The following is a 20,143-nucleotide window of genomic DNA, read 5'->3' as shown; positions in this document are numbered from 1 at the left end:
ATTTTTTTCTGATGAATGCCCACATCCTTTCGTGATTGCATCCAGCTAATGGCCAGACATCTGATTTCTGGTCTAGACTTTGTCACTTCCTGTCCCGTCTTAGGTATGTCCTTCATCTCTCTGACCTCTGAGAAAGAGAAGCAGCGATCCTTTCTGGCTCGCCTCCGCATTGGTTGCTGAGGGTCTGCTGAGAGGTGAGGAGCGGCGCTGCAGCGTGTAGTGAATGAGCTGGTGCACCGATGGAGAGGACGGTTTGTCACTAAGTGACAGACCAGCCACTCTGCTTCCACCCTGCTCTTCCCAGCATTGTTCACTGGCCATGCTCCGAAGTGCCCATGGCAGTTCTCGTCTTTGCATCTGTGTGCCTGAAGGTCCAGAGAATCTTTTTCCCCAGGCGGTTGGGGGAAAGATGAGAGCTACAGGCTGAGAGGTGAAATCCTGTGGCCCCTCACAAACCTCCCCAGCCCCGTGTCCTGCCCACCAGCCCTTCCTTCTTCCCAGCCCATGGTCTGCTCTCTTGGGCCAGCTCCACTCCTGCACCCCCGTCTCATCCAGGGCCTGCCCTGCCCTGTCCTCAGTGCTGTGCTAGCAGGACCGCCCGTCCACCCTGTCTGTCGGGAGGGCTGTCAGAGGGTAAGTTGGCTCACGGTGGCTTGGGCTCTTGGAGTCTTATTTTTTGCTGTTATTTCCTCTGCCTAAAAATAACATTTTATGTTTTTATTGCCTAGTTTAGAACAAAACTATTTGTTGGTCAGAGGTCAGGGCAGTAGACTTCCCAATTTCCTGTTGCCCAAGTGCACAGTGAATCCTAGGTTCCAGTAGCCTCTGGGAAGCAGGGACCCTGATATAGCAAGAAGAGGCTCATTGGTAACATTACATTCCAATGTAACTTAATCATTTCTTTCATTTTTTGAGAGATGGCCTAGCTCTGTCACCCAGGCTAGAATGCAGTGATGCGATCATAGCTCATTGCAGTCTCCAACTCCTGGGCTCAAGCTATTCTCCTGCCTCAGCCTCCCAAGTAGCTGAGACTACAGCCACATGCCACCATGCCTGGCTGATTTTTAAATTTTTTTGTAGAGATGAGCTCTTGATCCATTGCTCAGGCTTGTCTTGAACTCCTGGCCTCAAATGATCCTCCTGCCTTGGCCTTCCAAAGTACTGTGATTACAGGTGTAAGCCACCACACCTGGCCTTAAAATTTAATTTTAAAAGAAAAGGAGAAACTGTATACAGAATTAGTCCAAAAAAAAATCTCTCAAGATGACTTGAGCCAACCCTTCTCCTTAGGGGAGAAGTGTCCTGTTTTGTTCAGTGCTTGTCACTTGCCTGGAGGCCCGTTTTCAATTGCCACCACTGATGGGCATTTCCTGTTAAAGGAGGAGTGGCTCTGTTCACTCCAGGATCTTTGCCTTTCCTCAGCTGCTCCGGCTGCCCTGCATGCTGTCCCTGCACCCTGGACCTGGCCCAGTGCTCAGGGCTGGGCCAAGGGGATGATGGATGCTGGGGTGGGCTGGGTTGAGGGGATGATGGATGCTGGGCTGAGCTGGGTTGAGGGGATGATGGATGCTGGGCTGGTCTGAGCTGAGGGGATGATGGATGCTGGGCTGGGCCAGGCCGGGCTGATCCAGTGCATCTCCTCTGTGAGTGCAGCTCCTCTTTGGGTACCACCTCTGGTGTCCTAATCAGGTGCCCAGATGCCTTCCATCCTTCCCTGTTGGCCCAGTCTCTCTCGGTGACTCTGAAGCACAGGGCAGGTGCAGGAGGGTATAGACGAGATGACGGTGGGGTCTGGTATAGAGGATGTCCTCAGGCTTGTTCTGTGGAGCCCATGGGGCTTAGTGCCTGGGAGCTTAGGATCTGGGGTCAGGCAAGCCTGGGCTCCATTTCCTTCTGAGTTACGGAAACTATGAGCAAGTTGTTAACCTCTCCAAGCCTCCTGTATATACAGATGATACTAGTGATTTCATCTTACAGAGTTACTGTTATTGTCATGATGAAATGAACCATGTGAATGCATAGTGCTGGCACATAATAAGGTAATCATAGCCACACATTTGCAGGCCCCTTGATTTTAGCCTAACATGAGCTACTTTACTACAGCCCTTAAGAAATCCAGACACACCCTGCCTCTTCCAAGTAGAGAGAACACAGGTAGCACTGTGTTTAGAAGTTTAGAGGTTCAACTTGCTTGATTTAAACATGTTGCTGGTTGTCCTGGCTAGGGTATCTCTTTCCCTCTAGAGGAGACATCTGTGCTAGGGCCAGGGCCTCGTTCCTCTGTCCTCATAGCTAGGCCTCCCATATCACTGACTGGAGGTTGGTGGTGTGCAGAGAACCAGCCTCTGATCCAGCGCTACCTACAGAAAACCTGATGTTTTGATATTTACTGAAGGATGTGTCTTTTTCTTCAGTTGGTTCTGGATTCTGAAAAGGAGTGGTGTTGTTAATTAACTCCTAAGTCTTCAAAGTGGTATTTCTAAGACTGAAAGTAGTTGTCTCAGAATCTCACCATACGGACTTTATTCCACACTCTTTATCATGACCATGGGCTCGTAGAATATTGAGGTCAAAAGGATCCTCAGACATGCCTTTAGCCCAGTGTATCCCTACAGATTGGCAAACTGTAGCTTCTCCACGAGGGCTCTAGGATCAGGGGAGAGACCAGGGGCAGAGCTGTGGACATTAGCTGTCCTGAAGACCTGAGGCTGGGAAGCAGCAATCTGGTGCAACCTTAGCGCTTAGTGGACATCATAAGGATCTTGGGAGCAAGCAAGAGACCCCAGTTCTGGTCAACTTAGAAAGGAATGTGTCGGGGCCGGGCACGGTGGCTCACGCCTGTAATCCCAAAACTTTGGGAGACAGGTGGGCAGATCACTTGAGGTCAGGAGTTTGAGACCAGACCAGCCAACATAGTGAAATCCCATCTCTATTAAAAATACAAAAAATTAGCCAGGTGTGGTGGTGAAACACCTGTAGTCCCAGTGCCTGGGGAGGCTGAGGCAGGAGGATCGCTTGAACCTGGGAGGTAGAGGTTGCTGTGAGCTGAGACTGTGCCACTGCACTCTAGCCTGGGCAATGGAGTGACACTCCATCTCAAAAAAAAAAAAAAAAAAAAATGTGGCGGGATGCTATTGGGGGAGGGACACATAGGACTCATTGGTGGCCAGGTGCACAGTTGGGGATAGGCAGGAAGCATGGCATCACCTCATGGCCAGAGCAGCTGGCCCTCTGTAGCTTCTGGGCTGGAGCCACCTCCAAGCTTCCTTTTGTCCCTTGCTCAGATTGGGAGAGTGTCTGGCTGATAGGGGTTCTCTGTCTACTCCTGGCTGCCCTAATCTCTGGTCCCTTCAGCTTTCTGCTTTCTGGTTCCCTGAATATCATACCTGGAATTATTCTGTCACCAAAACCGCAAATGTAAGAGAAAGACAATTGTAAAAAAAAAAAGAAAGAAAAAAGGCGAAGGTCTCGTTAGGGAGGGACATGGCTGCTGGGCTGGCAGGTGTCACCAGCTGACTCCTGTCTTGGGGCGGCTGGACACAGTAACTGGAGTGCCACGTGATGAGGAAGGAAGTGCTGCCATGGGAGGACAGAGCTGGGAAGTGCAGCTTATCTGGTTGGGGAAGGCCTGTACGGGAGGCTGCCAGAGGATCAGGAGGCTGGGGTCCAGCCAGGGGTGGTGGTAGAGAAGCGGGGGGGAAAGAGGGTTCTGGACATGTGTGAGGCTGGAGGCGAGACTGTGTGTGGCTGTTAGAGATGAGAAGTGGGGGAGAGGCTCACGCAGGGCCCCACAGAGCGGGAGGGCAGGATGGGCTAGAGCCCACACCTCTGCTTCTGGCCCCATGCCACCACGCCACCTCTGTTGCTGCTGAAAGGAGTCAGTTGAAGGGCTTGGGGGTGCTGAGCATAAGAAAAGTTTCTTCTCAGGTCACGATTAAGAGGAGCTGCAAGGGCGTGGGGCCTCCGTGAGAAACAGTTACAGGGTCAGCGACGGAGATCGTGGACATGACCCTGATGCAGGAAGCGTGTGGAAGGAAAGAGGGCGATAGCGGAGAGAACAGGAGCGCCCAAGCAGTGGCTGGTGTGTGCAGTGAGCGAGTACAGTAGGAGGAAGTGGTTGGTCAGATGAAAATACAGCAAAACATTCATGGTTTCTGAAAAATGAGGCCGGACGCCAAACCAGAGGTGGTGTGGAGAGGGGAAGGGCAGAGAGGGCTGCTGGCTCCCTCCCCGCAACGGGGTGTCTGGAAAGTCCAATAGATCAGAATGCTTCTCATCTGCCCACAGGGCACATCGTTCTCAGTGATACCCAGGAGGGGCCTCGTTAGTGGAAAATGTGAGTTGTCACTTTCAGAGAGAGGTGGGACTTGCCCCAGTGTCACACTGGGTGGACAGGGTTCCTGTCACTCACTCCGCACTGAACGAGGCTTTTTGATGTCTGGGCCTCTTGCACCTGAGCTGCCCAGCGTTGGCTCCCCTTGGGGGTGGAAAAGTGTGTCTGGCCAAGTCACCGGCACAGGCAGGTACGGAACAGCTCGGCTCCCACGCCAGCAAAGAGCTGCCTTGCATGGTGTGGAAGAGGAAGACAGCACCGGGGGCAGAAGAGAACATTTCCTGGAAAAACAGGCCATCCGAGGTGGCTGCCGCAGTGGAGGGAGAGGAGTTTTCAGAAAGGAGGGGCCCGTGAGCAGGGGCATGGAGGCAGGAAGTCAGGCCATGCCTCCCTCCTGATGCCTGCTCTCCAGCCGCCGAGGCCAGATGTCATTGTCATATGTTATGATCTCACCACGTCCATGTTCCACCCACTTACTATGACTACTTTTTAATTTAAACTGCCTTTTAAAAACTTAACTGAAAGGGAAGATTAGCTCCTCGCTGAGCATGGCACATTAGTGTCACTGCCCTGGGCTTTGTTCTCAGCTTTTCTGGGCCCCACAGTCTGATCCTCTGACAGAGCTCATTGGCCTGGGTTTTCCTTGACTCTTTCACACGGCCACGTCCTCCATTGTCACCAGCATGATCTTCTGTTGTTTTTTTTTTTAACTTTATGAATCTTGAGTTGTACGGGTAGCTTAGAAATGCCTCTGTCTATAAGAAATCAAACACAGACATACAGCACGAGTGCCCTGTGATGACCCTTCGTTTAGTCCCTTCCTGGCGACGGCCTTGGTCGTCAGTCCAGTGGGTAACCTGCTGGGCCTTTTCCTGTGGGACTGTTTCATTGGTTCTGTTTTTGTTTCACACATGAATGTATCATATTGTCCATTTTTTCTTGCAGTTTTTTTTCCAGAATGATTTTCTAAGGCATGAATCTTTTGAAATTATTTATTTTAATACATAAAAACAGTGAAAACAATAATACATACTCTTGCTTTAAAAAGTTTCACAGCACAAGCTGGGCATGGTGGCTCACGCCTATAATCCCAGCACTTTGGGAGGCTGAGGTGGGCGGAACACTTGAGGTCAGGAGATCGAGACCAGCCTGGCCAACACGGTAAAACCCCATCTCTACTAAAAATACAAAAATTAGCTGGGTGTGGTGGTGCATGCCTGTAATCTCAACTCCTCGGGAGGCTAAAGCAGGAGAACTGCTTGAACCCGGGAGGTGGAGGTTGCAGTGAGCCAAGATTGTGCTACTGCACTCCAGCCTGGGTGAGAGCGAGACTCTGTCTCAAAAAAAAAAAAAAAAAAGTTTCACAGCATAAAAGGGACACAACGCTGGCCATGTCCTTCCACTGCTTCCAGTGCTCAGAGGCTTCCTGGTACCACAGGAGAAAGGCCCTGCTGTCCCCGGCCACAGGCTCCCGTCCTCACCGCAGCCTCTCTGTCCTCCTCAGCTGAGCCCCCGGCAATACTGTGGGTGCCCCCTCCTCAGACTGATGGACCTGGATGGTGGCCCTTGGGCTGTGAGCATCCTGCTGGCAGGGCCAGGTGAGGTGGGCGACAGAGAGGTCAAAGCCCCGGCCTTGTGGTGCAACTCTGGGCGAGTCAGTTCATCTCTCTGCGTCTCAGCCTCTTACCCTGTGCCCAGAGAGCTGCTGGAGGGTGGATTCATGACGACAAAAGGTGCCCAGGACAGGGCCTCTCCATGCTGAGGGCTTGCTGCAAGCCACCCTTCTCACCCCGTTCGTTGTTATTCTTAGTGTTCCAGCCCAGGACCCAGCACAAGCCTGGCATGTAAGTGAGGATAACCTGACATTGAATAAAAAGAGAAAGGAATAAAGCTCCACCTAAGATGTGTGGGGACGTACAGGGACAGAGGCCTCTCGCGGGGCACTGGGGACGCAGTAGAAGGGCTGAGATGGGATGGGATGTGTGTGCAGCGGGAGCTCACGCAGGCTCTGAGCACATCATTGAGTAATGCGCTGAAGGTGCTGATCGGGACTCTCATCAGGAGGCAGCGAGCAAAGACAGGAAGCCCGCGGCAGCCTCCGTGGTTGCAGATAGCATCTCCCCAGCCCTCCTGCCTCACAACGCCCTCCATCTGTTGTCTCTTTGTCTTCCAAGTACTCCAGGAAGAAAGAAGCCACGTGGCATTGGCGTTCACCCAAGAGGCTGCAGCCTCCACCCGTGTCTGGGGTTGCTGTCCCCTGTGTTGAGATGGGATGGAATGATTCAAGCAAGCTACATTTTTTTGATGAGGCCCCCTGGTCACCCCCCTTTTTTTGGTCTATTTCCAGGCAATGCCACCGTAGATAAGTTGGAAGACTTCATCAACAACATTAACAGTGTATTGGAGTCCTTGTATATTGAGATAAAGAGAGGAGTCACGGAAGATGATGGGAGACCCATTTATGCATTGGTGAGTGCCCGGCAGAGCCCTCTAGTGGCATTTTTGAGGAGCTGGAACAGGGCCCAGGCAGCCTGTGTTTGCTTTGGTTTGATTTCTCTTTTGGACAGTTCTTTGCAAAGAAGTCACTCCAAATGTATAGAATATTAGGAATAAAGGGAGAAAATGGTTTTTTATTTAGAATAAGACATAGAAGCTATGAAAAGAAACTCTGTAGGAGTGTCAAGGATTGCAACCCATGTGGGTGGGGCCTTCAGTGGTTTTCAGATTTACTCTCACAGGTAGGGATTTGGGCCTCACCCCTCCTGCTGCCGACTCCCCGTTCACCCACGTGATGTGTTCAGGATGCCACAGCCAGAATGGCAGAGCCAGGAGTGAAACACAGCCAGGGTGAAATACAGGAGTGGGAAGCTGACATGCCCCATCCCTGGCTAGGAGACACCTCAGCTGGTCAGAGGACATCTGGCTGCTCCCAGCCAGGCTCACACTCAGAAAGGGGCACTCTAGTCCAGGGTTTCCCAAACTCAATTCCCTGGAAAAAAAACATTACACAGTCAAAGAACTGTGGAAATGCTGGTCAGATATGGCAAAGCAGATTTCCCTGCTATCGGACTTCTCAGTGCTTTTTTTGCATTTGAAGCTCCATTAACATGCAGACAAATCTCCCAAATTTATCTGAGTTTGGAAAATACTGCATGCACACCCTTTGGAGTTCTGAAACTTCTGAGGGTCCAGCATGTTGGCTGAGCTAAAGAATAAAGTCTGTAATATACGCCTGGTTACAGATCCATCCCTGCGGCCCGCAGTGCCTGGATACAGGAGCTCAGTGACTGGCCAGAGATGGAGGAGGGGAGGGAGGGAGAGCCAGTGACACGTTAACCAACACGCAAAGAGCACAGCCTGACTGTCGTGCTGACTTATTTCTTAGGTGAATCTTGCTACAACTTCAATTTCCAAAATGGCTACGGATTTTGCAGAGAATGAACTGGATTTGTTTAGAAAGGCTGTAAGTAGAGTAATCCCCATCGCCCATTGGGTGGGCTTCTTATGGGAAAGTTCTGTCTCCGTCATTAGCAGTGGCAACTGCAGTGTTCAAGGATCACTGGGGGGACATGGGCCACCATTGCTGTCTGAGAAAAGGCTTTGCAGGGAGATGTCACTGTCTACCCATCTGGAACTCACAGCTGCCAGGGGGTCCCCATGGCTGCCTGGGAAGGAAGTGCTGGGCCAGGTGTGAGCCCCAACTGGATGGGCAAGAGCAGGGCTTCACTGGTAGTAACAGGCGTTCCTGCCTGGCTGCTCCAAGTGCCATCTGGGAAAGGCAGCAGCAGCAGCATCGCCTGGGAGCTTGTTAGAAAGGCCCGGTCCCAGTCCCCACTCTAGACTGCTGAGTCCGAATCTGCATTTTTGCCAGGTGCCCACTGAATCATTTGCACGTGCACATTTGACAGGCACTGAGCTGAGCACACACCTGCGTGTGCAGGAACCTGTCTTCCCCAGGCTTCAGAGCTATTTGCTCAGCCTTCTGGTCAAACACATGGCTAAGAGTGGTTCTCAGGCCTAGATGCAATGATAATAACTGCAGAGGTGAAAAATAATTCAGACATTTCAGCCCCACTCACGATCTGTTGAATCCAAATCTCTGAGAACCAGGCGTTAGAATCATTCCTTTTAGGTCTTCTCCTGGGGATTATTAGCCACCAAGGTTGAGGAGCAGGTGCTGAGCTGAGCACACACCTGCGTGTGCAGGAACCTGTCTTCCCCAGCGGTTCCTGCCTGCCGTGTCTCTCTCTCACTGCCTCCAAGGCCAGCCGTGAGGCAAGGCGACCCTCTTTGATTTGGGGACATTAAGATGATTTATTTGGGAGGATGTTATAGAAGTGACCTCTGAGTCGAACTGAGCACAGTTCTGGCTCTTGATGCACATTAAATTGTTTTCCCGGAATACCATGCCAGTGTACAGTTCTGCCTGTGATCTGAGTGGTTTTACTGCGCCCCTGCCAGACTTGGTATTACCATTTAAAAGTTATTTTTGCCATTTTAATAGATGAGCATGATACCTGCTCTTTCTTCCAGCTGGAACTGATTATTGACTCAGAAACTGGCTTTGCATCTTCCACAAACATTTTGAACCTGGTTGATCAACTTAAAGGCAAGAAGATGAGGAAGAAGGAAGCAGAGCAGGTGCTGCAGAAGTATGTCCAAAACAAGTGGCTGATTGAGGTACTGTCTCTTGGTGTTTCCAGCCTGGTTCACTTTTTCAAGTGATTTTTTTCTCCAAAATCGCACTTGTAGCCAACTGATGTCTGAGGAGCCCGGCCTTCTCGGATCCCTTATCTGCTTTCATGCATTCCAGCAGTGACCCCGTGGGGAGGACTTGGGCCTCACTCCTCCTGCCTCCCACTCCCCGTTCACCCAGATGATGTGTTCAGGATGCCACAGCCAGAATGGCAGAGCCAGGAGCCGCGCGCAGGGACTTGGGCCCCAGGATCAAGGCTCTAGCCCACAGACTGCAAGGCAGGGCAGTTCCGTGGCTGAGAGTGTGGCTCTAACATCTAACCTGGGTCTGAACCCTGAGCCAGGTGACCTCATGTTCCCTATAAGAGGGGAGTCGTCGTTTCCCCTTCGGGGCTGGGTGTGTCAGGAGCGGGAATGGGACCTCACAGTAATGTGCTCGGTGCTAGGCTGGCTGGCTCGCGGGGGAGGCGGCAGAGGAACTGGTGACATTACCACTGTTGTTCTTGTCAGCAGTGAGTTCCTCAGGGCCAGTGCTTAGAAGAGGCATAGACCTGCTTCAGGAAAGGAGCTGTGACATCTGGGACAGGCCCCACTGCAGCTCCAGTTTCTAGATGTTGCCCCCACCCCCACGTCTAGTCCTGCTGAATGGAGCAGAACACATGTTTCAGTTCTTTTTCCACAAAAGGCACCCCTGTTTTCAACAGCTCAGTGTTTGCCGAGTTGACCACAGCTGTGCCTCCCAGGTGCTCGTGCCCGTGTGTGTTGAGGACGCGCTCACGCCGGGTCCCCGCTTCCTCACTTGGTGGTCGGACTCGTGGCCAGAGGCTGCTGCTTGTGGCTGCAGCGATTCTCCGCTTCCTTTTCAGGAAGGCTCGCGTCTGGGTTGGGGAAGTCTGTGTTCTGAGTTACTGATTTCTATTTAGGGTGGGCCTGTCCCAGGAACCTGACCCGAATTCAGTTCCTGGGGTACCTGATGGGAAGACAGGGTGGAGAGGTCATGGGGTGAGGGCAGGGCTGGGAGCTCCTGGTGAGTGCAGGATCTGCTGGGCGCATTCCCGTATGTCATGTCTTGGAGGCTGTCTGCTGCCCTGCAGTGGCTCCATAGCTTAGTTTTTAGCTGACAGCTCAGGGGTCTGGATGACGTCGGACACCCTGAGAGTGGCAGGGCCGAGTTCAGGCCCCGGTTTGGGGACTGCAGCTCCCATCAATGGCTTTGTCACAGTTGTACTTGCCCTCCGGGCTGTATTTGGCACTAGGGAATGTTCTAGGGCTACTCAGGTTATAACTGACCATTCTCGCTTGTGGTGCAGCCCCTCTTCAGGCCAAGTTTTTTTTTTTTTTTTAAGATGGAGTTTTGCTCTTGTTGCCCAGGCTGGAGTGCAATGGTGCAATCTTGGCTCACCGCAACCTCAACCTCCCGGGTTCAAGCGATTCTCCTGCCTCAGCCTCCCAAGTAGCTGGGATCACAAGCATGCGCCATCACGCCCGGCTAATTTTTCTATTTTTAGTAGAGACGGGGTTCCTCCATGTTGACCAGGCTGGTCTCGAACTCCTGACCTCAGGTGATCCGCCTGCCTCAGCCTCCCAAAGTGCTGGGATGACAGGCGTGAGCCAGCGTGCCCGGCCACAGGCCAAGTTTTTTAAGGGTAGGGGTTATGACCTCTTCATGGCTGGTCCCCATTGCAGAATGTAGTGCCTGGCACCTCAACTGCTCAATAAATGCTTGCTGAATGGATGACTGGACAGGTGGATGAGGTTGCAGAGGAACAGAGTCTAAAACTTACAAAAAATGTTACAGGAAATATCTGCTCATTACAGGAGGATTAGAACATGTTGAGATGCATAAAGAAACCCACTGAAGTCACCTGTTATCCCAGACCCTAGAGCCGAGTGCCCCAACATCCCAGTACACAACACTTTGCACCCTGCTTTGCACCCAAGAGCACCATGCCTAGCACATGCTGCCACCATTGTGCATGGCTTGCAGGGCGTGCCCCCAACTTTATGGTTTGACTTGCCCTTTGTCTGCCCTTGGTGTCTGGAGAGGGCGGTGGTGGATAGGAGAGGCCCCACCCTGGAGTCTGTGGCGGTGAGCTGTGGCTGCAGGCGCTTGTACTCTGTGCCTTTCTCAGTTCGGTGGCAGTGCTGGCACCACCTTCTGCAGGGCGCCTCTGAGCTTGAGGGAGGGCGGACAGAGGATCCGGGAGCTGCCACCTGCAGGAGCGCTGCAGAAGTAGCAGGGGGCCCTCAGCACTGGCGCTGGGCAGTAGCCCTAGAGAGGCTTCTTGTTGACTGCCTGGCCTGCTGGGGCCCTCAGGAGGATGAAGGAACAAAGCTAATGTGGCAGGGGCTGTGTGGTGAGACTCCTCCAGGTTCCTCCGCCGCCTGTGGTGAACAGCTTCTCATTGCGGAGACTGTTTCCTCATCTGCAGGATGGGGACATTGCCAGCTCCAGGTGTTTTCTGTGAGGGTCCAGTGCTCTCTGACCTACATGGCCTGGTAAGGGTTGCCCTGAGGTCTGCGGCACTCTGGAGGAATCACTGAGAACCGGGGCGGGTGCTCACTTACCCAGGACAGGTCTTCCTAGGGCAGCACCTCGATCGGAGAGACCACATGTCAGTGTCTGATCCTTGGCCTCTCAGACACAGGGCTTCCCACAGAAATAGCCAGGGGCCCACTGACAAGGCCCTTCCAGGTGGGTATATCACCCCAAGGACACGTCGCTCCTGGACAGCCAGTCCTGTGTGAGACTGGCCCGGCATGGAGGTGCTGAGGCAGCTGTCCGTCCAGGAGAAGGCCCAGGGGTGGTAGGTGGTTGGGGTCAGCGGGGAGGCCTCTGAGAGCAAGCACGGCTCATGGGAGCTGGGCGTCTGCTGATGGGCGCACCTCCATACACCCCAGGACTGCTCCCTACACGAGGTCCTGACTTCCAAGTGTTGTGGCGAGGCGCCTGGGAGATCACCTGGGCTGTCGTCGTCTTTGAGGGCCAGGGCATCCCTCCTGCCCCTCCCCTGATGGGCCCTCAGAGGACTGAGTGGGTCATGAATGGTGAGCCTTGGGTGCAGTTTCAGGCACATAGCAGGTGTTCAGTAAATGCAGCTTGGCTGCGTGCAGTGGCTCAAACCTGTAATTCCAGCATTTTGGGAGGCCAAGGCGGGTAGATCACTTGAAGTCAGGAGTTTGAGACCAGCCTGGCCGATATGGTGAAACCGTGTCTCTACTAAAAATATAAAAAAGTTAGCTGGGTGTGGTGGCGGGCATCTGTAATCCCAGGTACTCGGGAAGCTGAGGCAGAAGAATCGCTTGAACCCTGGAGGCAGAGGTTGCAGTGAGCTGAGATCGTGCCATTGCATGATCTAGCCTGGGCAACAAGAGTGAAACTCTGTCTCAGATAAATAAATAAAAAATAAATGCAGCTCCTGCCTCAGTCTGAGCTTGAACTTGCTTAGTGTCAGGCATTCCTTTGGGATCAGTGCAAGGTCTACTTCATCTTCCCGTGGGTGTTTATCACAGGCCTGCCAAGTGCTGGGCCCTACAGCAGGTGCTGCGGACACAGGAGTGAGCACAACCAGAGCTGGTGGCCGCTCCCATGGGGCCATGGTCTGGAGGGGGAGCCCGAGATCAGTGAGACGGTCATCTCACTGCAGTCCTGGTACAGATGGAAAGGAAACATGGCTTTATGACAGCTGTCCCAGAGGAACCGGCCCTCAGCTGCTGAGGAAGTGACACTTGAGCTGAAGGCTGTGTGGGAGTTTCCTGGAGCCTGGGGTGGGAGGATCATCAGCCCGGCAGTGGCCCTGTGGCCAGCAGGTGCACTCAAGAAGCTAAGGCCAGGGCCATCTGAGCACAAAGATTGCTGAGGCGAGCAGACCGAGGGCAGCCCAGGAGATACGTGTATTAGGGGCTTGGCTCTTGGACCTAAGGGTGGTGGGAAGCCCTGGGGTGGGGGTGAGGTGGGAGTGACAGGGCCAGGCTTGTTTGGTAGCGAGTGTGTTGCTGGAGGAGAGTGGGCTCAGAGAGCAGCAGGAGCAGGGGAGGGTGGAAGAGGGTGGAGGCCGGGGAGGTGGGTTGCCATGATGGATCTGTAGGGGATGGTGGAAGAGGGCGGTGGTTGGGGGTGTGGGGTGCCATGATGGATCTGGAGGAGGGTGGAAGAGGGCGGTGGCTGGGGATGTGGGGTGCCATGATGGATCTGGAGGGGAGGGCGGAAGAGGGCGGTGGTTGGGGGTGTGGGGTGCCATGATGGATCTGGAGGGGAGGGTGGAAGAGGGTGGGGGCTGGAGAGGTGGGGTACCATGATGGATCTGGAGGGGAGGGTGGAAGAGGGTGGTGGCTGGGGATGTGGGGTGCTGTGATGGATCTGGAGGGGAGGGTGGAAGAGGGTGGGGGCCAAGGAGGTGGGGTGCCGTGATGGATCTGGAGGGGAGGCTGGAAGAGGGCGGTGGCCAGGGAGGTGGGGTGCCATGATGGATTTGGGAGCTTTGGGGGAAGGTAACAGCCATAGGACTGAGGACCGAGGACAGCCTGGGGGCTGATCACATCCTCCCATTGCCCACAGCACTTGGATGACACAAAGCCCCTGTGCACTAGCAACAGCCGTGGTGCAGGGCACAAGCGCCTGGTGCCCCGGCCTCCCTCCACTGTTCCCACAGCGGCTGTCCATGCCCCAACCCCACGCTTCTGCCCTGCCTTCCTTCCGGTGCTCACCCAGCCCCTCTACTGGTGTTCCAGAGCGAACGCACTGCGAGCCCAGATTACGCAAGCACACCCCCTCCACATTGCACTGTGGGGATGAAGGTGGGAATGGGGTGGGGGGCTCTACCTGTCAGAAACGGGAGTGGGCTGGGTGCGGTGACTCATGCCTGCAATCCCAGCACTTTGGAAGGCCGAGGTGGGCGGATCACCTGAGGTCGGGAGTTCAAGACCAGCCTGGCTAACATGGTGAAACCCCGTCTCTACTAAAAATACAAAATTAGCCAGGCGTGGTGGCGCATGCCTGTAATCCCAGCTACTCAGGAGGCTGAGGCAGGAGAATTGCTTGAACCCGGGATGCGGAAGTTGCATTGAGCCAAGATCGTGCCATTGCATTCCACCCTGGGCAACAAGAGCAAAACTCCGTCTCAAAAAAAAAAAAAAAGAAAAGAAAAGAAATGGGAGTGACAGCTCTTGCTTGTAAAAATTAGAAAATAACAGAAAAGGCAGTTGAGCACTCGGGTGACTCACAGGCGTCAGTGACGTCATCTCCTGGTGTGGTTCATATCCGATGCATGAGCTGACTGTGGAGAAACTGGAATCAGCCTGCATGGGTCCGTGTCCTGGGTCCCGTGTCATTTGCCTGCCTTGGGTCTCCCTCAGTGCTGCCTTTCTCCTGTGACCTGGCAGTAGGGTCGGCCTGGGGAGCTGCATTGTTCATGTGCTTCCGGGCTCTCCCAGGGATTTCAGGATGCATGATGGGTGGACCGCACCCTAGCGTGGGAACCAGGAGGCCTGGCTTCCATTGGAGGCTCCACTGCCCACAGTGTGATGGGGCCTGTCTGCCCTCTCCAGACTCCTTCCAGCTCCATCTGTAAAGTGATGTGGCTGGAAGTGATCTCTGAGGGTCCCTACTGCAGTTGGAGGCAGAAGTGCTGGGAGGCAGAAGTGCTGGGAGGCACCAGGGATGCTGCTTTTTGGGAGTGGGATGGGTGGCGGATGGCAGCAGTGGGTGTTTGGGTTTGCACCCTGGGGAGACTGACCCCCTTGTGGGCCTCAGCGTCCTCATCTGCAGGAGGGCTGTGACTGCCTCCCTCGAGGCTGCCGTGCAGACAGAGAAGTCACGTCTGAAGGCACAGCAGATGCTGAGAAAAGGCGGGTGTCAGGGAGCCACGCCTCCATGTCTTTAGGGTCTTTGCCTCAGTTTCCCTTGCCAAGGCTCTGCCAGGGGGATGTGGCTGATGCCCGTTGGCTGGGGTTGGTGAAAAGCTGCGTAGACCCTTGTGTCTTCCTGAGCACTGGGCTGTGGGATCACAGAGGGAAGAGAGGTGGTGAATGGGGAGAGGGCCTGGCTGAGGGTGGCCACCTCCTGTGTGTCCCTGCAGAAGGAAGGGGAGTTCACCCTGCACGGCCGGGCCATCCTGGAGATGGAGCAATACATCCGGGAGACGTACCCCGACGCGGTGAAGATCTGCAATATCTGTCACAGCCTCCTCATCCAGGTACCCGCAGGGCAGGGCACGGGAGCTCATCACTGGGCCCTCGGCTCCCGGGGCTCTGTACAGGTACTTCCCGGAATCCTGGCTCTGGGCCCAGCCCTCCTGCACTGCTGGCGCATCCTCCCACAAGAGCTGGCGGAGGCCATCTCCCAGGACGTGTCAGGACGCCTCCCTGCCGTGCCCCGCAGGGACACACTGCCGCCCTCCTCCCTGGTTCTGCTGTTGGGGTCCAGGGGCCCTCGCTTACTTTATTTTTCTCAGGAAGGCTGAGTGTTCTGTGCAACCTGCATTATCTTGGCAGTTTTGTAGTGAGTGTCTCTTGTCGATTGCTGCTTTCTGGAGTGGTTTGCAGGGCTTTGCAACCGCTGAACCAGCGTGGACATTGATGTGTCTTTCGTTTTGCAGCTGTAGCTGTTTGTAATTGCAATTGCTCTTACGGGCCTCGTACACCTGTATCCTTGGGCACCTGGTGATTATTTCCTTGGGCGGAGTTTCTGGGACAAAGTGCACTTTTTTTTTTGAAAGCTTTTGATTCACATTAGCAAATAAGCTTCTGAAAAGCTGTGGCTGTCCACACGCCACCTGCAGGATCTGAGCGCAGGAGTTTGGGAGCCCTCGGCTTCTGTCGCTGCGTTCATGTGTTCAGAATTGTTTAGTAAAACCCACCGCAACAAGCAGCAAGCAAACAAAAGACTCCACTGCACTGAGGCGTTTGGGATTATTTTCAATATTAATCTGGGGCCCAGAAGATAACACGATGCCACCTGCTGCCCATTTCCCTTGTGGCTTCCCCGGAGGTTTGCAGAACATGGAGGTGTGCACCAGCTCCGCCGTCATTGGCCTTTCCTGTTTCAGGGTCAAAGCTGCGAAACCTGTGGGATCAGGATGCACTTACCCTGCGTGGCCAAGTACTTCCAGTCGAATGCTGAACCGCGCTGCCCCCACTGCAACGACTACTGGCCCCACGAGATCCCAAGTGCGTGGGCCCTGAGGAGCTCATGGGAGGGGCTGGGCCAGCAGGACGCGGGGCCTGGTGCCAGGGAAGCCCTTGGAGACAGGGCCCTGAAGGGCTCCAGGGTGTGTGGGGGTCCGTGTTAGCAGCTTGAATCCTAGAAGAAGCCACTGCAGGAAGTAAAGGCTGAGCTACGTGCACCGTTCCAGAGGACTTTCTAGAACCCAGCTGAAATTCCAACGTGTATGAGCATTTTGTCTAGACAAGGCTCTCTCTCTGGCAGCCCTCTCAGGAGGGGGACGTGAAAGCTATGTCCACAGCTCCCTCAGTTTGTTCCTCTCTGAACTGGGGATAACTCTGCCTTCCTCACGGGCTGGGGAGGGTTAGCAGTGAAGGATGGTGTAGACCTAGGACAGTCCTTGGCACAGGAGACGTAGCTGCTGGCTCGAGCTGGTGCCCCTGTGCTGCCAGCCCCTCCATTCACTGTGTCTTTCCTGCCTTTTCTGTCTACAGAAGTCTTCGACCCTGAGAAGGAGAGGGAGTCTGGTGTCTTGAAATCGAACAAAAAGTCCCTGCGGTCCAGGCAGCATTAGCCATCGTGCCCTGCTGAGGGGCTGGCTGCCTTGAGTGGCCTGATCACCACAGCCCTTCTTGGAAGAAAGGCGTCCGTGTTTCAGGTTCCACGTGAGTCACCTCTTTCGTCTTAATGTTCACCGTCCACAGCTTTGGAATAAACCATCCTGGGAAGTTGCTGCAGCCCCTGTCTGTGTTCTCGAGCCCGTGTGTGAGGCTCCGTGTTGTGGCCTTGCCTTTCCTGGAGTTCGGTTGTCACTCAGACCCCCTGGGTTTGGGCTCCAGCAGGTGAAGCCAGCAAGAGCCCCCAGCAACGACTCAGAACAGCTCACTGTCCTTGCCCAGGGCAGCCTTGCCTCCAGTCCCAGCGGTGGCCAGCTGTCCCAGCAGGACTGGGCTGGCCCGAACCTGGATGTGTGAGCCTTGGCCTCCCCAGCTCCCCAGTCTGGACTCTCCCCTGGCCCAAGGTGCCACTGGCCTGAATGGGCTGAGGCTGGGCGTTTGGGCGGGATGCGTGCTCTCCCTCCCTGGACGCTCTGCTCCCTGTGGGTGCCCGGCAGCCCTGCCATCCAGCTGTCCCAGCCGGGACTGGGAGTCAGCCTCAGTGCTTCCTCTCCCTGACCCTCCTGCATCCCATTGTCACCAGATCCTGTCCAGCCCAGCTGCCAATAGCCCTCTAGCCCTGCCACTGCTGCCTCAGGCTGAGCACCAGCCCCGGCCCACACTCTGCCTCTGCGCTCCCTGCAGAAGACCCCTGGATGCCCCCACTGCTGCAGCAGGGCTGTGACCCCTGGTGAGGCCCCTGCTCGTCCGCCACCGCCTCCCCCCACCCACTGCTCAGGGTGCAGCGCTTCCTTCGTCAGCTCCGGAGCCTCTGCACAGAGCACCCTGGGCCTGCACGCCCTCCCCTCTGGTGTCCGGCTTTGTTTCCTGGCTAGCACCCGCTCGCCCTTTGGCACTGGTCAGCCCCTCGCTCCCTGCACTTCCTCCATCCTCACACTTGTTAAGTCCCCATCTTCATCCCTCTCTTGAACCCCAGCATCAGTCAGGATGCTTCAGTCATGACAGAAAAGCCAACTCAGACTGGCTGAAACAAGGACGGACTTGCCCACAGGGGTCTTGAGGAGATGCCTGGTTTAGAGGCTCCAGCAAGGTCACCACACAGCCATATTTCTGTGTCTACTGTGCTTTCACTGGGCTGGCTGCATGCTTGGGGCCTACGAGGTGGTTTCCTAGAAATCCAGCTGCTTTCTTCATGGTAGCAAAATAGCTGCCATGCCTCTGGGCCTCACGCATCATGCCCGGGATCAGGAGGAAGAGGGTGGCTCTCACTTAGTGGCTCCCACACCCTTGCAAGCATCCTCATGGCCCACAGCTCCCACGTGGACACCTGTGAGGTGGGGATGGGATTATCCAGCTGGCACTGGAAAATTAGACCCACCTCGGAGAGAGGGGTGGGGCTGTCCCTCTCAGGCCACGTGGCTGAGGGAGCAGGGGCCTTTCCCTAAGCAAGTCGAAGGTGCGATCGCATCTTCAGTAGCCTTAGGGGCAGCGGGGAGTGAACTTGGACACTGAATTGGTGGCTGGCCTCCCCCGCTGCAGGCAGGACCACCCCACGTTGTTCACCTCCATAAACCCAGGGTGGAGCAGGCATCCAAGGCTCAGTGAACCAATGACCCCTGCTGGTGGGAGGCTCACCCTCCCAGAACCAGGTCTGGGCTCCTCAGCCCTCAAGCCCACCTTCCCATAGTGAGGCAGCCGGGGACCCAGCCCAGCCCTTCGTCAGTGGGCAGAGACACGCCCATTGGTAAGCCCAGTACGTTCAGCCAGTGCCAGCCCCGGCCGGCCTCACCTAAAGAGGGGTTTTTTGGAAACGTATGAGGTGGCTTGCAGAAATGACAGGAAGGCAGGACCAGTCTAGAATGGCAGACCTTGGAATAAGGGTCATGGATGTCAAGACAATTCTGTCACTGCAGGCGCTGCTGCCACAGGGGGTCGGCTCCAGCCTGTCTGAGCTCCTCCCGACACGCCCTCAAGATGCCGGTCCAGGGAGGAGCTGATGTACAGACCTTCCAGGACCGCATCCCTGGGGCAGAGCTCATTCTCCAGAATGCAGTCAGCGTGCCGTTCTGGAAGACGGGAAGATGGACGCCAGAAGGCAAAAAGCCAACCAGCAAATAATGCCTGCAGGAGGGGCCGGGGCAGCTCCGGACTGTCCCAGTTGTCCCGTGGTTCTGGTTGTTCATTCTTTGAGCTCGAGCCAGTCCTGGCTGGGGACTCAGGAAGCCTCTGGGCACTTGGCCACTGGGGACACCAGCCCTCCTGCTGCTTGTCTCTCTTGCCTCCAACCCCTGCATGATAACACCGACATGAACGTCCCACAGCGCACACTAGCACTCACTCAAAACCCTCATGAGGAGTTCCAGATGCTGCGTGTCCTCACCCACAGGGCAGGACATTTCCCCTTTTCCCATTCCTCATCTGACAAGGGACATTTGCTTGAAGCCTCCTGGCCAGGATACCACACGTTAATGAACGTGGCCTCCTGTGCCCAGCTTTCTGTCACGCTACACTACAGATGGGCCGTGGGGCTTGCCAGCTGGAGCGGCTAGGCACTGGGAGCTGGGGCCACAGTCCACCTGTCCTTCAGCTGGGGATGGGGTTTGAGTTACACAGGCGGGCCAGGAGTCACAGCCCACTGTGGCCGGGCCGCCACCCCTCCTCACTAATGGCGAACCTAGTCATGAGGGCGTCCCTGTTTCATGCCTCGCTACTTTCAGGGGTGTTGACATCTGGTGTAAATTCTTCCTGTGAAAGATTAGGTAATTCACTATTAACCATGGCAGGGAATAAACAATGTCCTTGCAAACAGCTGCCCACAGAGCCAAGTGGACTTAGCTTCCAGATAGCTCTTGTGTTTGTCACTCCCCAGCACGCCCATGGCCCCTCGGCAGCCCACTCCCAGGATGAGTATCACGGCCTCTCCCTGCCAACAGCCAGCTTTCGAGAATGCAGATTCTGCTGTGTCTGCTCAAAGGCTGAGAACCCCAGGACCTACACGATAAAGTCAAATTCCTTGGCCTGGGTAGAGGGCATCAGGAGCTGGAGTTCAGCTGCCCACGGCCACTTTCCCATCCCCCTTCTAGTTACCCCAGGGTAGCTACCTCCTGGCCAACCAGAATCTTTCCTGGGGCTGCTTGATTTTTGGCTAAAAGACAAGCAGCTGAGCCAGTGGCAGGATGGCAGCTCAACCCTCAGGGCTCTTTTCCCCAGGCCTATCTTAGAAGGGGGGAAGAAAGAAGCCAAGGCTGGCATGTGGCTCACACCTGTAACCCCAGCACTTTGGGAGGCCAAGGTGGGAGGATTGCTTAAGCCCAGAAGTTCAAGACCAGCCTGGGC

The 20,143-nt window shown here is 55.0% G+C and overlaps 1 protein-coding gene across 3 annotated transcripts in view; it reads left to right on the top strand.

Moving 5' to 3' along the window:
• The window catches only part of NSMCE1 (NSE1 homolog, SMC5-SMC6 complex component), a 43,777-nt gene extending 26,850 nt beyond the window's left edge, over window positions 1–16,927 (top strand). The window contains exons 3-8 of one of the 3 annotated variants that reach the window (XM_003807758.5): window positions 6,681–6,802; window positions 7,719–7,796; window positions 8,867–9,013; window positions 15,106–15,222; window positions 16,075–16,195; window positions 16,685–16,927. In XM_003807758.5, coding sequence (XP_003807806.2) covers window positions 6,681–6,802; window positions 7,719–7,796; window positions 8,867–9,013; window positions 15,106–15,222; window positions 16,075–16,195; window positions 16,685–16,764 — 665 coding nt within the window. In that variant the 3' untranslated portion in view covers window positions 16,765–16,927. Of the gene's footprint in view, window positions 1–6,680; window positions 6,803–7,718; window positions 7,797–8,866; window positions 9,014–15,105 lie in introns of all 3 variants that reach the window. The other 2 variants (XM_063597404.1, XM_063597403.1) reach the window with 2 other exon arrangements.
• The last annotated feature ends 3,216 nt before the right edge of the window (window positions 16,928–20,143 follow it).

Source organism: Pan paniscus, chromosome 18 (genome assembly GCF_029289425.2).
Source record: "Pan paniscus chromosome 18, NHGRI_mPanPan1-v2.0_pri, whole genome shotgun sequence".
NCBI classification, from domain to species: domain Eukaryota; kingdom Metazoa; phylum Chordata; class Mammalia; order Primates; family Hominidae; genus Pan; species Pan paniscus.
The sequence above is the reverse complement of the archived record's forward strand: the minus strand, read 5'-3'. Positions and strand labels throughout refer to the sequence as shown.